The 12685-nt window shown below is 35.4% G+C and overlaps 2 protein-coding genes across 2 annotated transcripts in view; both read right to left on the bottom strand.

The window, feature by feature from the left end:
• Window positions 1–5560, bottom strand: part of tpo (thyroid peroxidase) — a 45847-nt gene extending 40287 nt beyond the window's left edge. The window contains exons 1-2 of the mRNA XM_048192214.1: window positions 5340–5560; window positions 3137–3218 (exon numbers count right to left, since the gene is read on the bottom strand). Of these exons, the coding sequence (XP_048048171.1) occupies window positions 3137–3206 (70 nt within the window). The 5' untranslated portion in view covers window positions 3207–3218; window positions 5340–5560. The remainder of the gene's footprint in view (window positions 1–3136; window positions 3219–5339) is intronic.
• Window positions 5561–9682: 4122 nt separating this feature from the next.
• The window catches only part of sntg2 (syntrophin, gamma 2), a 103382-nt gene continuing 100379 nt past the window's right edge, over window positions 9683–12685 (bottom strand). Inside the window, exons 16-17 of the mRNA XM_048192215.1 lie at window positions 11372–11482; window positions 9683–10456 (exon numbers count right to left, since the gene is read on the bottom strand). Coding sequence (XP_048048172.1) covers window positions 10325–10456; window positions 11372–11482 — 243 coding nt within the window. The 3' untranslated portion in view covers window positions 9683–10324. The remainder of the gene's footprint in view (window positions 10457–11371; window positions 11483–12685) is intronic.

The raw sequence follows: 12685 nt of genomic DNA on the forward strand, positions 1-12685 counted from the left end.
TGCGTACACTCTGCTTGTTACACACAGCATGCACACAAACATGCCAAACGTTAAAAATAAAAGGATTCCTCTCTGGAGAAGCATTCAGTCTTTCCGCTTGCAAATTCCAACTCTGTTCCGACAAATGAGACTCTGGTTGGTTTATTGCACGTTACACCCAAAACACACCCATGACTCATTAAGAGAATAAGGACAACCCTTTTAGGCTATGCACCTGGCGCCCCGACCATTTTTTTCCTTCGTCAAACTAGCAAAAGTGGATTCGGACACGCTCTAAGTGCACCTGTGTCATGAGCTTCAGACCATGCGCTTTGTTGAAATAGGGCCCATAATGTGAAAAGCTATAATGGATTATAATGTACATTATGTATACCTTAAAAATGCATTATACATAAAGACTTTAAATAAAGTGTAATGTTTTCTTCTTGGTTATACGAATGTTAAGGAAACATTCCATTTTGCAAACATTATGAGACTGCTACATTTAAATATTCTCTGAACATTCTGAACCAAGTAGTAACATTTAAAAATTTTTAGAAGAAGCCCAACTAAAACATTTCAGAAACATTCCATGACAAAATGATTTCGTGCTAATGTTTTGAGAACATTATTAAAGACCAAATGACTTTGAAGGCACGATCTGGAATGTTAGCTAAAGTTCTGAGTCAGGTGCTGGTCATATAATTAGAATATCATCAAAAAGTTGATTTATTTCACTAATTCCATTCAAAAAGTGAAACTTGTATATTATATTCATTCATTACACACAGACTGATATATTTCAAATGTTTAATTCTTTTAATTTTGATGATTATAACTGACAACTAAGGAAAATCCCAAATTCAGTATCTCAGAAAATTAGAATATTACTTAAGACCAATACAAAGAAAGGATTTTTAGAAATCTTGGCCAACTGAAAAGTATGAACATGAAAAGTATGAGCATGTACAGCACTCAATACTTAGTTGGGGCTCCTTTTGCCTGAATTACTGCAGCAATGCGGCGTGGCATGGAGTCGATCAGTCTGTGGCACTGCTCAGGTGTTATGAGAGCCCAGGTTGCTCTGACAGTGGCCTTCAGCTCTTCTGCATTGTTGGGTCTGGCATATCGCATCTTCCTCTTCACAATACCCCATAGATTTTCTATTTTCGAGTTTGCTGGCCAATTAAGAAAAGGGATACCATGGTCCTTAAACCAGGTACTGGTAGCTTTGGCACTGTGTGCAGGTGCCAAGTCCTGTTGGAAAATGAAATCTGCATCTCCATAAAGTTGGTCAGCAGCAGGAAGCATGAAGTGCTCTAAAACGGCTGCATTGACCTTGGACCTCAGAAAACACAGTGGACCAACACCAGCAGATGACACGGCACCCCAAACCATCACTGACTGTGGAAACTTTACACTGGACCTCAAGCAACGTGGATTGTGTGCCTCTCCTCTCTTCCTCCAGACTCTGGGACCCTGATTTCAAAAGGAAATGCAACATTTACTTTCATCAGAGAACATAACTTTGGACCACTCAGCAGCAGTCCAGTCCTTTTTGTCTTTAGCCCAGGCGAGACGCTTCTGACGCTGTCTGTTGTTCAAGAGTGGCTTGACACAAGGAATGCGACAGCTGAAACCCATGTCTTGCATACGTCTGTGCGTAGTGGTTCTTGAAGCACTGACTCCAGCTGCAGTCCACTCTTTGTGAATCTCCCCCACATTTTTGAGTGGGTTTTGTTTCACAATCCTCTCCAGGGTGCGGTTATCCCTATCACTTTTTTCTACCACATCTTTTCCTTCCCTTCGCCTCTCTATTAATGTGCTTGGACACAGAGCTCTGTGAACAGCCAGCATCTTTTGCAACGACCTTTTGTGTCTTGGAGGGCCTTGTGCAAGGTGTCAATGGTCGTCTTTTGGACAACTGTCAAGTCAGCAGTCTTCCCCATGATTGTGTAGCCTACAGAACTAGACTGAGAGACCATTTAAAGGCCTTTGCAGGTGTTTTGAGTTAATTAGCTTATTAGAGTGTGGCACCAGGTGTCTTCAATATTGAACCTTTTCACAATATTCTAATTTTCTGAGATGCTGAATTTGGGATTTTCCTTAGTTGTCAGTTATAATCATCAAAATTAAAAGAAATAAACAATATAATATACAAATATAATATACAAATTTCACTTTTTGAATTGAATTAGTGAAATAAATCAACTTTTTGATGATATTCTAATTATATGACCAGCACCTGTATTATTATATTTCACTTGGTGCTTTTTATCATGTTGCTGTTGTTACATGAGGCTGTGCCTGCATTATACTGACGTCAAGAAAAATCCTCCCAGAAATCCACAGAAAAAATGTGTCAGTGTTGAAAATTTAATTAAACCGCTCATATCCTTTAGTGATATGAAATGAAATGTAAAATATTCAGATTGACTCAGGTTTTACATTAATGTAATGTCTCTAGGGCGGGCTTATGAATACGGGCCATAATTTGACGTCTTGGCATTCGTGCCTAGTTAAAGAACGCTGTGTTTGCGAGAAACGTCCCCATTTCACCTCTGATTATGCGGCCCACACAAGCGCATCAAAGCCACTGTCTTCCTGAGGGGCCAACAGCACAAACAAACCAGCAGCCCAAAATCTGGACCGCCTCGGAATGACGACATTCCCCACTGGGAATTCTTCTACAGAGAATCAAACCTTATATAACACGTCTTCTAATACTAACCAACAACCCATCTACTTTTAACATGGAGACGGTAACATAACAATGCTGTCCCGCTCGTCATCTGACCTCCCTATTACGTGTCGAGACCTGCAATTTCTTGGGAAATATCCCAAGGGCCACCACAGGAGATGTCATTACAGAAATTTGGCACCAGACGTCAGGTACCAGATGTGGTTGGAACATTGGGTCTGGAAACGTTCAAACTAAATGTCAGTAGGTACAAAATAAACCGTAATGAATCTGTTACCAGCTGGCTGTAAGAGTAAGACGCTGTGTTGAATTCTGGTAATTGCTACGGAATCCCACTCGAAAGTCTTTGCTTAGTTGCTACAGTAATTGTTGTATAAGTTATAAAACATCTTATTTATAGTTGTCTCAGAATCACACATAAGCTGAAATGGAGGGTATGTGAAAGACGCCACATACGTTGAGATGAATTTGCGCTCAGATTGAAGAACATCATGACAGAGGTTAAACGCATCAGAAGGCCAGCCATGTCCTCTCTGACCTGGAATAAAAGAAACATGCTTTTAATTAACTAAAAATAAGGCAACAGTTATCTTATAAGAGAATAAAAAACTTTGAGCTGCATGCAGAGTATATATACTTTCATCACAGAATGATTAAACACTATTTATTCTGTATCTGTGCAATTAAAGTGATCTACTGCACACATTGTGAAATAATCAACATTACGATAAAGGATTAGTTCACTTCAGAATTCAATGATATCCAAGGTCTTGTCTTTCTTTCTTCAGTCGAAAAGAAATGAAGGTCTTTGAGGAAAACATTCCAGGATTTTTCTCCATATAGTGGACTTCAACAGGGTTCAACGGGTTGAAGGTTTCAGTGCAGCTTCAAAGAGCTCTACATGATCCCAGAAAAGGAATAAGAGTCTTATCTAGAGAAACTATTGGTCATTTTCTAAAAAGAAAAAATATATATACTTTTTTAACCACACATGCTCGTCGTGATGTGCCACACATTATGTAATCATGTTGGAAAGGTCACTCGTGATGTAGGTGGAAGTACCGCAGTAGGCCAAAAAACTCCATCTCATTTTCTCCTCCAACTACAAAATCATCCGACATCGTTGTTTTATCCTTTTTTATTGTAAAGGCCGTTTGACCCTGTCTTTGCACGTTTGCTTTGTAAACACTGGATTGGAACTTCAGCCTACGTCACGCATGACCTTTCCAACATGATTACGTCATGTGTGGCACATCTCAGAGCAGTGCAAGACGAACATTTGTGGTTAAAAATTATATAATTTTTTATTTTTTTTAGAAAATGACCGATGGTTTCTCTAGATAAGACTCTTATTCCTCGTCTGGGATCACGTAGAGCTCTTTGAAGCTGCACTGAAACTGACATTCGGACCTTCAACCCGTTGAACCCCAGTGAAGTCCACTATATGGAGAAAAATCCTGGAATGTTTTCCTTTTAAAAATGTAATTTCTTTTTGACTGAAGAAAGAAAGACATACTGTAAACATCTTAGATGACATGGGGGTGAGTAAATTATCAGAAATTTTAATTCTGAACTGAACTAATCCTTGAACTATGAAATGCATTTTATTACTTGAGTACCTTCCAACTATAATTTGAAGAAGAAATTAGTCATGTCTTAAAGCATAAAGAAATTAAATTGATTTTGAGAAATACTGTCAAAAGTGTAACATATCAGTCATTTTCAGTATATCTAATCTGCCATTGTTTCATCATCATCATATGCATCATATAATAGCATTGGAATCATCTGATTTTTCAGCAATAATTAAATTCAGCAAAACAAATATTATTAAACAAAAGTACAATTAAAATAAGATAATTTTGTGTTACAGTATAGTATACTGTGAATTTAATTATATTTATGCAATATATATTTTCTTCTGATTTTAGGGTGAACTACTTTATGACATTTCCTGACAGCTAAAAAAATAAATAAAATGTAATTAAAATTAAATTAAAATAATAAATTGGTGATACATCCTCTGACACACACATATTTATTTATTTAAAGTGACAGTCAAGACATTTATAATGTTACAAAAGATTCTATTTCAAATAAATGATGTTCTTTTTTAAATTTCTATTCACCAATAAAAAATGTATTACGGTTTATTATTTTATTGTATTATTTTCATGATTTGTTATCATAACATCTTTTTCTTTTGTCAAATCAACTTCAATAATTAATGTGGTTCAGATAACACAATATTTTGAGTTTCTGTTGATTAAATCAATCGTCTTCATTGTATTAACTTAAATGTTCAATTTCAATGAACTCAAAATTTTAAGGCAACCAGGTAACTTACTTTTTTTTAAAGTTTTTAAAAAAAATTTTTTTGACAGTGCACACAAATATGAAGCAGCACAACTGTTTTCAGCATTGATAAAAATCAGAAATGCAGCAAATCAACATTAGAATGATTTCTGAAGGATCATGTGACACTAATGATGCTGAAAATTCAGCTTTGATCACAGGAATACATTTCAGTTTACAATATATTCACATGGAAAACAGCTATTTTAAATTGTAATAACTGTATTTTTGATCATTGGAGAGCAGAAGAGACTTCTTTCTCCAACATGAAAACTATATTTTTAACGATATACTGATTTCATACCTCTCGTCTCTGTGGTGTTGTGTTGTGAGGCGGTTGTCTGTGTGTTTTTCCAGTCGGCTGTGTTCACTCTCCCCTGTGTTCACGTCTGTACTGGGTTTTGCTCACTGACTGTGAACAGTCAAACTCTGCTGATTCCACCAAAAACCCTTGATTTTCAAGGCTCTTGCTACATGAAGCGTGTCGTTGGAGTGGCCCTCTTTAAACACAACACAAGCTCATGTCAAGCATCTGTCAGGACTTGGAAATCATGATTATCTGCTCAGAGTTAGTAGCTCGGTTTGTACACAGATTTCAAACATGACATTATACAACCTTACTGGATATAGTTCACCTAAAACAGACCGTTCTGTCATCATTTACAAATGCTTCTTTCATTTTTGGCTGGAATATTCCTATAAATGACCCACGATCATCTCATTTTCGGGGAAATGTCCGTCTGTGAACTCTTATTCAAATTATTTTAGCTGTATGACTGCAGTAGATGAGGAATGACCTGATGCTTTTGGCATACCTCATTTTAATAGTCAATTCTGAAAGATCATCTTTGGCTGGACAATGATCCTTAATTAAAGTAAGTCAAGTCATTAATCTAGATTAATAGCAAAGCATGTTAAGGCTTCATTGGACTGCACTTGATGTCCTTTTTACAAATACAATCATCTAAAAGCCTGTAAAAAGATTTTAAATCATTCATTTATAAGAATTCATGTCACATACCCTATAGCAAAATCATAAATATAAGTGACTATTACGTTTACATTGTCTGAAGAAAATGTGAGCGCTGCAACACTCAATGCCACAATACCAGTGTTGCTATGATTTTTTTTGAGTGGTGCTATAGTGGTTTCTTTCTTCCTGTCATATGGTGCATTCAAGTCCTCCTGGAAAGTTTGTATTTACCAGGGGGGAAGTTGTGTTTGCGACGTCAGGTACGTTCAAGATGCCTTCTCTTTATTACAACACAATAACACAGCAAGGTTTTTGAAATCTATTCCTAGAAAAGGAAGAACAAAGAACAAAGGTGTGTTTTGCTTTTTAATGTTTTTAATTAATTTATGAAGCCTCTGTAAACTTTGTCATAACATATTAGGCTATATTGTTATATTACAATGCTATTATATTTTGTGCAGGGAATTATCTTATTTTGTTGTAAATGAAAAAGCCTGACAATAGTTGCATCCCAAATGACGCACTCTGTGCGTACACTATGCACGTATGCACTATGTACTCATCCATGAATTGTACAAGGTTATTTTGTCATTTAACAATGGAGTCTGATACCATCTCCCCTCCAATACGTTAAAGCTGTGAAAGTTGAGTGCATGTAGTGTCCAACATTCCACACTTTGTTTTTTCAGTTATTTTAGTGCATCATCCAGGTATTTGCTTCTTCTTTTTGGAATTTTCAGTGTGAACGCACTACTCGCCCTATTCGTACTTAAAAACGTCATAGAATAGTGCATAAGTACACGAATTGGGACGCACTGAATGTCTGCTAAATATTGTGGTATTCTGCCATGTTTCTGACACACCCCCCAACTCTAAAGACTGGTAAAATCCCGAGCTTAACACTAGTATTTATGACTTTGTGGTGGCATTCATGTGCGTTCAACACATATATATGAGCTTTTCGACATGACTTAAACGCACCAATATTGTTGAAATCACTATTAAAGGTGCCATCGAATGAAAAATTGAATTTATCTTGGCATAGTTGAATAACAAGAGTTCAGTACATGGAAATGACATACAGTGAGTCTCAAACACCGTTGTTTCCTCCTTCTCATATAAATCTCATTTGTTTAAAAGACCTCCGAAGAACAGGCGAATCTCAACATAACACCGACTGTTACGTAACAGTCGGGGTCATTAATATGTACGACCCCAATATTTGCATATGCCAGCTCATGTTCAAGGCATTACACAAGGGCAGCCAGTATTAACGTCTGGATCTGTGCACAGCTGAATCATCAGACTAGGTAAGCAAGCAAGAACAACAGCGAAAAATGGCAGATGGAGCAATAATAACTGACATGATCCATGATAACATGATATTTTTAGTGATAATTGTAAATTGTCTTTCTAAATGTTTCGTTAGCATGTTGCTAATGTACCTTTAAATGTGGTTAAAGTTACCATCGTTTCTTACTGTATTCGCGGAGACAAGAGCCGTCGCTATTTTCATTTTTAAACACTTGCAGTCTGTATAATTCATAAACACAACTTCATTCTTTATAAATCTCTCCAACAGTGTGTAATGTTAGCTTTAGCCACGGAGCAAAACCTCAAACTCATTCAGAATCAAATGTAAACATCCAAATAAATACTATACTCATAGAAATCGATGCATGCATACAGCATGAATGACGAACACTTTGTAAAGATCCATTTTGAGGGTTATATTAGCTGTGTGAACTTTGTTTATGCTGGTTAAGGCAGTCGAGAGCTGGGGGCGGGGAGCGTGAGATTTAAAGGGGACGCGCGCTAAATCGGTGCATATATAATTATGGCTCAAAATAGGCAGTTAAAAAAATTAATTAAAAAAAAAATCTATGGGGTATTTTGAGCTGAACCTTCACAGACACGTTCAAGGAACACCTTAGATTTATATTACATCTTGTTAAAACTGGTTCTAGGGCACCTTTAAAAACATAAAAGGTGCGGTCATATTAGCGAATTTGCGTGGGCAAAATGGTCAGTTATGTATTGTAACTTAATGGAAATAAAACACAGCTCACACAGAATTCACTCTCAAACAAAACAGCTCTCAAACACAATGACAAACTGTCGCTGTACTGGCGTCAATGACTTGACAGAAACTAAAACACTAGCTAATCTGATGTAAAGTTGTGGCTCTTGAAGCTCTTCACGGTGATCAAGAGCCCTAGAGATGGGACCTTGAGGAATGACGTGTTTTCAGCACAATGCAGCACTCCTGGCTGAATCAATCGAGACGTTTTCTCCTTCATCACTTGAAATGTTTATTCCTCCGCCTCTGGAGTTTAATGCAGCGCTGCTTCAGAATTCACTCGAGTCGAGCGCTTCAGATGGGCCTGCTCGGTGACATAACGACTTCACTGACTTTTGAGGTTTTTGACACCTCATCATTTGTTTACAGACACTTGCTTTCATAATTTCTGGACTTTCACACATTTAAAGCATCTGAACACTTTTTAAGACCACTCTATATCATAACTACTATGTTCATAACATGCCATCTACACTAATTAATTTCATGATTCACAGCATTTAAAAGGACAGTTCACCCAAAAATGAAAATCCTGTCATCATTTACTCCCCCTCAAGTTGTTCCAAACCTGTATACTTTGTTCTGCTACAAAGGAAGATATTTGGATAAATGTTTGTAAGATCTCGCCCCCCCATTGACTACCACAGTAGGGAAAAAAAATGACTATGGTAGTCAATGGGGGGCGAGACCTGCTTGGTGGTTACAAAGATTCTTCCAAATATCTTCCTTTGTGTACAGCAGAAAAAAGAAATGTATACAGGTTTGAAACAACTTGAGGGAAAGTAAATGATGACAGAATTTTCATTTTTGGGTGAACTATCCCTTTAAAGCATTGTTTTTAAGACCACTGTATTCTATACCATAACTATTATGTTCACAACAAGCCATCTACAATAATAATATGATAAATTAATTTGATGATTTAAACGGTAATTTAGGTTAACCGAAATAAGACAGCAGTCATTAATTCATCACAGTGTTCTGGAATAATGGTAATTATCCCTCGTGTTCTGTTAAGACTGATTGCATCTCTAAAAATAATAGTCATTGAAATTAACCAATTATTTTCCCTCTGAATTACTTTAATATGTTATTCTGTTTGGGATTAGTTCGGCCCTGGCAAAATGCATAAATGTAATTTAGGCACTATATAAAATTTGATATTATATTTATAGGCTAAATGTGAATATATATTCAAATACTTTCAGATATATATATAGGTTTATATAAAGAAAATGTAAATTAAACTATTATTTTTCCTTCCAAATACTCTGTTTGGGATCGATTTGACCCTGGCAAACACAAAAATAAATAAACAAAAGAGATAGATAGATAGATAGATAGATAGATAGATAGATAGATAGATAGATAGATAGATAGATAGATAGATAGATAGATAGATAGATAGATAGATAGATAGATAGATAGATAGATAGATAGGGTAATTGGGTGACAAAATGAAATATGGATATATATATAGATGAGAATATATAGCTGTACAATCAAATGTAATATACAATCAGATAATAAATAACTCTAATACACATTTTTACATATAAACATTTCCTCCAGACAAGAATCATGACGTATTCCGTCAGCAGTGAACTAATCATTCCTTTATTTGGAAAAGAACTGGAATAACATCAAACTAAATAGAACAGTAGATCAGGGACCTTGATTTTTAGAAAATTTCCATTTTTAAGGACAGTAGCTGGCAAGACTGTCTAATTACTGTTAATGAAAGAACTACTTCATATTAACACATATCAAATTAATTTGAACATAGGCAGCACTTTGATTCAAATGCAGAGAACCATCAGAATTGACATTAAAATCTTATACGTATATGACTTGCTATTATGCTTTGTGCTAAATTAAGAGGTTTGAGGCATTGAATAAACAAAAGGGCAAAAGAACACAAAAGTTTGGTTGATATTACAGCTGAGTTTCACCCGTTTTGGCCTGTAAAATTGTCAAATGCAGTTCATGCATCAACTTATAATGCCGTATGTCAACATCTGCTTTGCTACATAATCAATATGAGTTCAGGTTAAGCACATGATTGATCTTATTAGTAGGTAAGAAAGAAATCATAACTCGATGCATGTCAAAATATCATCTACTCAAAGTGTTCCTTAAACGTCCTTCTGGATTTAGAAGATTCGTACAAAAATAACAAGAACTAGATATATCCATAGATATTGTGCATAAAATCAGAGAATGTACACGGATGTTTCTAGCTGCTGCACATGTACTTCTGCGTGAGACTTTGATTGTTGACGAAGACGGGATCCACCGTGGCCACTTTGGCAGCGATGAATGAGTGTATGCAGTGAAGGACGGCCGTCAGATTCGCAAACTCCAGCTCCTGTTTGCGGCGGGAAAAAGAGACGCGATGTTTCTCAGTTATGTGAACTACAGTGAAAAATGAATCAGGCCCCAAACACTGTCTATGCAAATATATGAAGAGTTAGGTTCCAAAACGCGATAAACGCCATTTTCAAAAAATTGAGTTTCCACCAAAATCAGTATTGTATCTGGTCGGTATTGAAAAGTCATTTATTAATTTTGCGCAAAATGCGATATCCGTCGTGTTATTCTGTCATGTTTTCTCCCTTTCTTTCCAAAACACGACAAACGCCAGTCTCCTTTTTCTGCAGAACGCGATATATCCGCTCTCAACCAATCACAGCGCTCCGTTCCACACACTGTAAACATTGAAGTCTTTTTTAAAAGCCGTTTTTAATACCAATGTACTCGGCAAATGTGTTTATTTAACCGTGCGGTGGCGCCAGATACTCTTTAATCGGTAATGACAAATAATTTAACAAGATTCATTTTGGGAGCGACGGCTGAATGTATTTTTAGTAAAATGCCTGTATATAAGATAAATATTGGCAAATTTGAGACTCTGTCATGTATATGAATCAACTTACTTTGTTGTGTATTTTCAATTTGAAAAATAACTTTTATATTGATGGATTAATTGCATTTTGGGGAAAAAAATAATACGTTTTTATAATAAACTTTTTAAAATCAAAATGTAGATTTGAATTTTTTATGTTTTTATAACCAAAAGATGCTATGTGAAAGTTTGAAACAGAAAATAGTGGTTTTCATCTTGCCACTTTCTTGGTAAAGAAAACACCTTTTTACTCAAATTAATCAAAATGGAGTTATTGCGTGTTGGAACCAAACTCTTCATATTATAAAATATATTAGACATAAACCCAATTAATAATATTAACATTATATGTTTATACATGTAAACACACATTCTGACCTTCATTTCGATCTGTTTATTCTCTGAATTCTGGAACAGAAGCTTCACTCGTGTCTTGCCGTCATCCGATGAACCCTTCAGCTGGGAGAATTTATATTTCCAGATGGTTTTCTGTGGAAAAGCAGATGAAAAATATCAATAAGAGACAGACATGCAGACATGCAAAAGCTGAGAATGAAGTGGTTTGATTCAGTGGTGAACTTCAGACAGATAGATTTGGGTCATTGATGAATAAGGTTTTTAAAAGTGTAAAAAAAAAAACATAATGGAGATATAATTGTTTTTGAAGTGTTAACAATGAGATTGTGACTTTTATAATCAGTTAACACTGCTTTTCTGTTTGTTTGTTTTTACAAGATCGACAAAATTTGTCACCAAAAAAGTAATTCGGTTAAACCAAAATTTCAGTTTTACCGAATGACACTTTTGGTTATACCGAATGACGATATTTTCAAACAATGTTAACAGGCTGATATCTAGCTAGCTAGCAAAAGGACAATCAAACATTTTTTATATTTAGTACAAGTTTTTAAAATATTACAACATTTTCCATGTTTTATAGCGGTCGTACCGAATGACCTGATGTTTCAGGACATGCATATGATCAAGTGAAAACACTAATTTATCAAATAGTTAAAAGAGAGTTAGTTACTTTGCTTCATGACCATGTGGTCCTTTGCAGGTGTCTGAATGATGTCACATCCTGTCACATGATATTGACCGCATGACTTGATCCAAAATGGTCCCGTTATATTGGTTACTCCGAATGACATCAATGAAATTCACTTTTCCGGACATTCTTTCTCATAACAAAGCAACGACTTCTACACATAATTTTAAGACCATTTTGCACTATGTTGATATATGATGTTATAAAATCATACCAGAATAAAAATGTATACATTTATTACATTTTAAGATATTTTAATCACAAATGAAATGGCTGTATTGGCCTTTGGACGGTTAAACCGAATTACCTTTTGACACTTCAAAATCTATAAAATACCTTTATATGTAGCAAAATATTATTAAAACCTTTTGGATTCAATAAAAGAGATCTAGTTGTACTACCTTACATACCTTGGATGTCATGTCTTTGTTTTTTATTATTATTAAGGCTTTTGGACAGAAAAAAATAGACCCGTCATGTCATTGAACCATTTATATAGTCAAATATTCATACTGATCAAAAGTACAGACGTTTATAATGTTACAAAAGATCTTAATTTCAAATATTTGCTGAAAAAATGTTATGTTTTCCATCAAAATCTGAAGCAGCACAACTGTTTTCAACATTGATATTAATCAGAAATA

The sequence above is a fragment of the Megalobrama amblycephala genome, linkage group LG5, assembly GCF_018812025.1.
Source record: "Megalobrama amblycephala isolate DHTTF-2021 linkage group LG5, ASM1881202v1, whole genome shotgun sequence".
NCBI lineage: Eukaryota > Metazoa > Chordata > Actinopteri > Cypriniformes > Xenocyprididae > Megalobrama > Megalobrama amblycephala.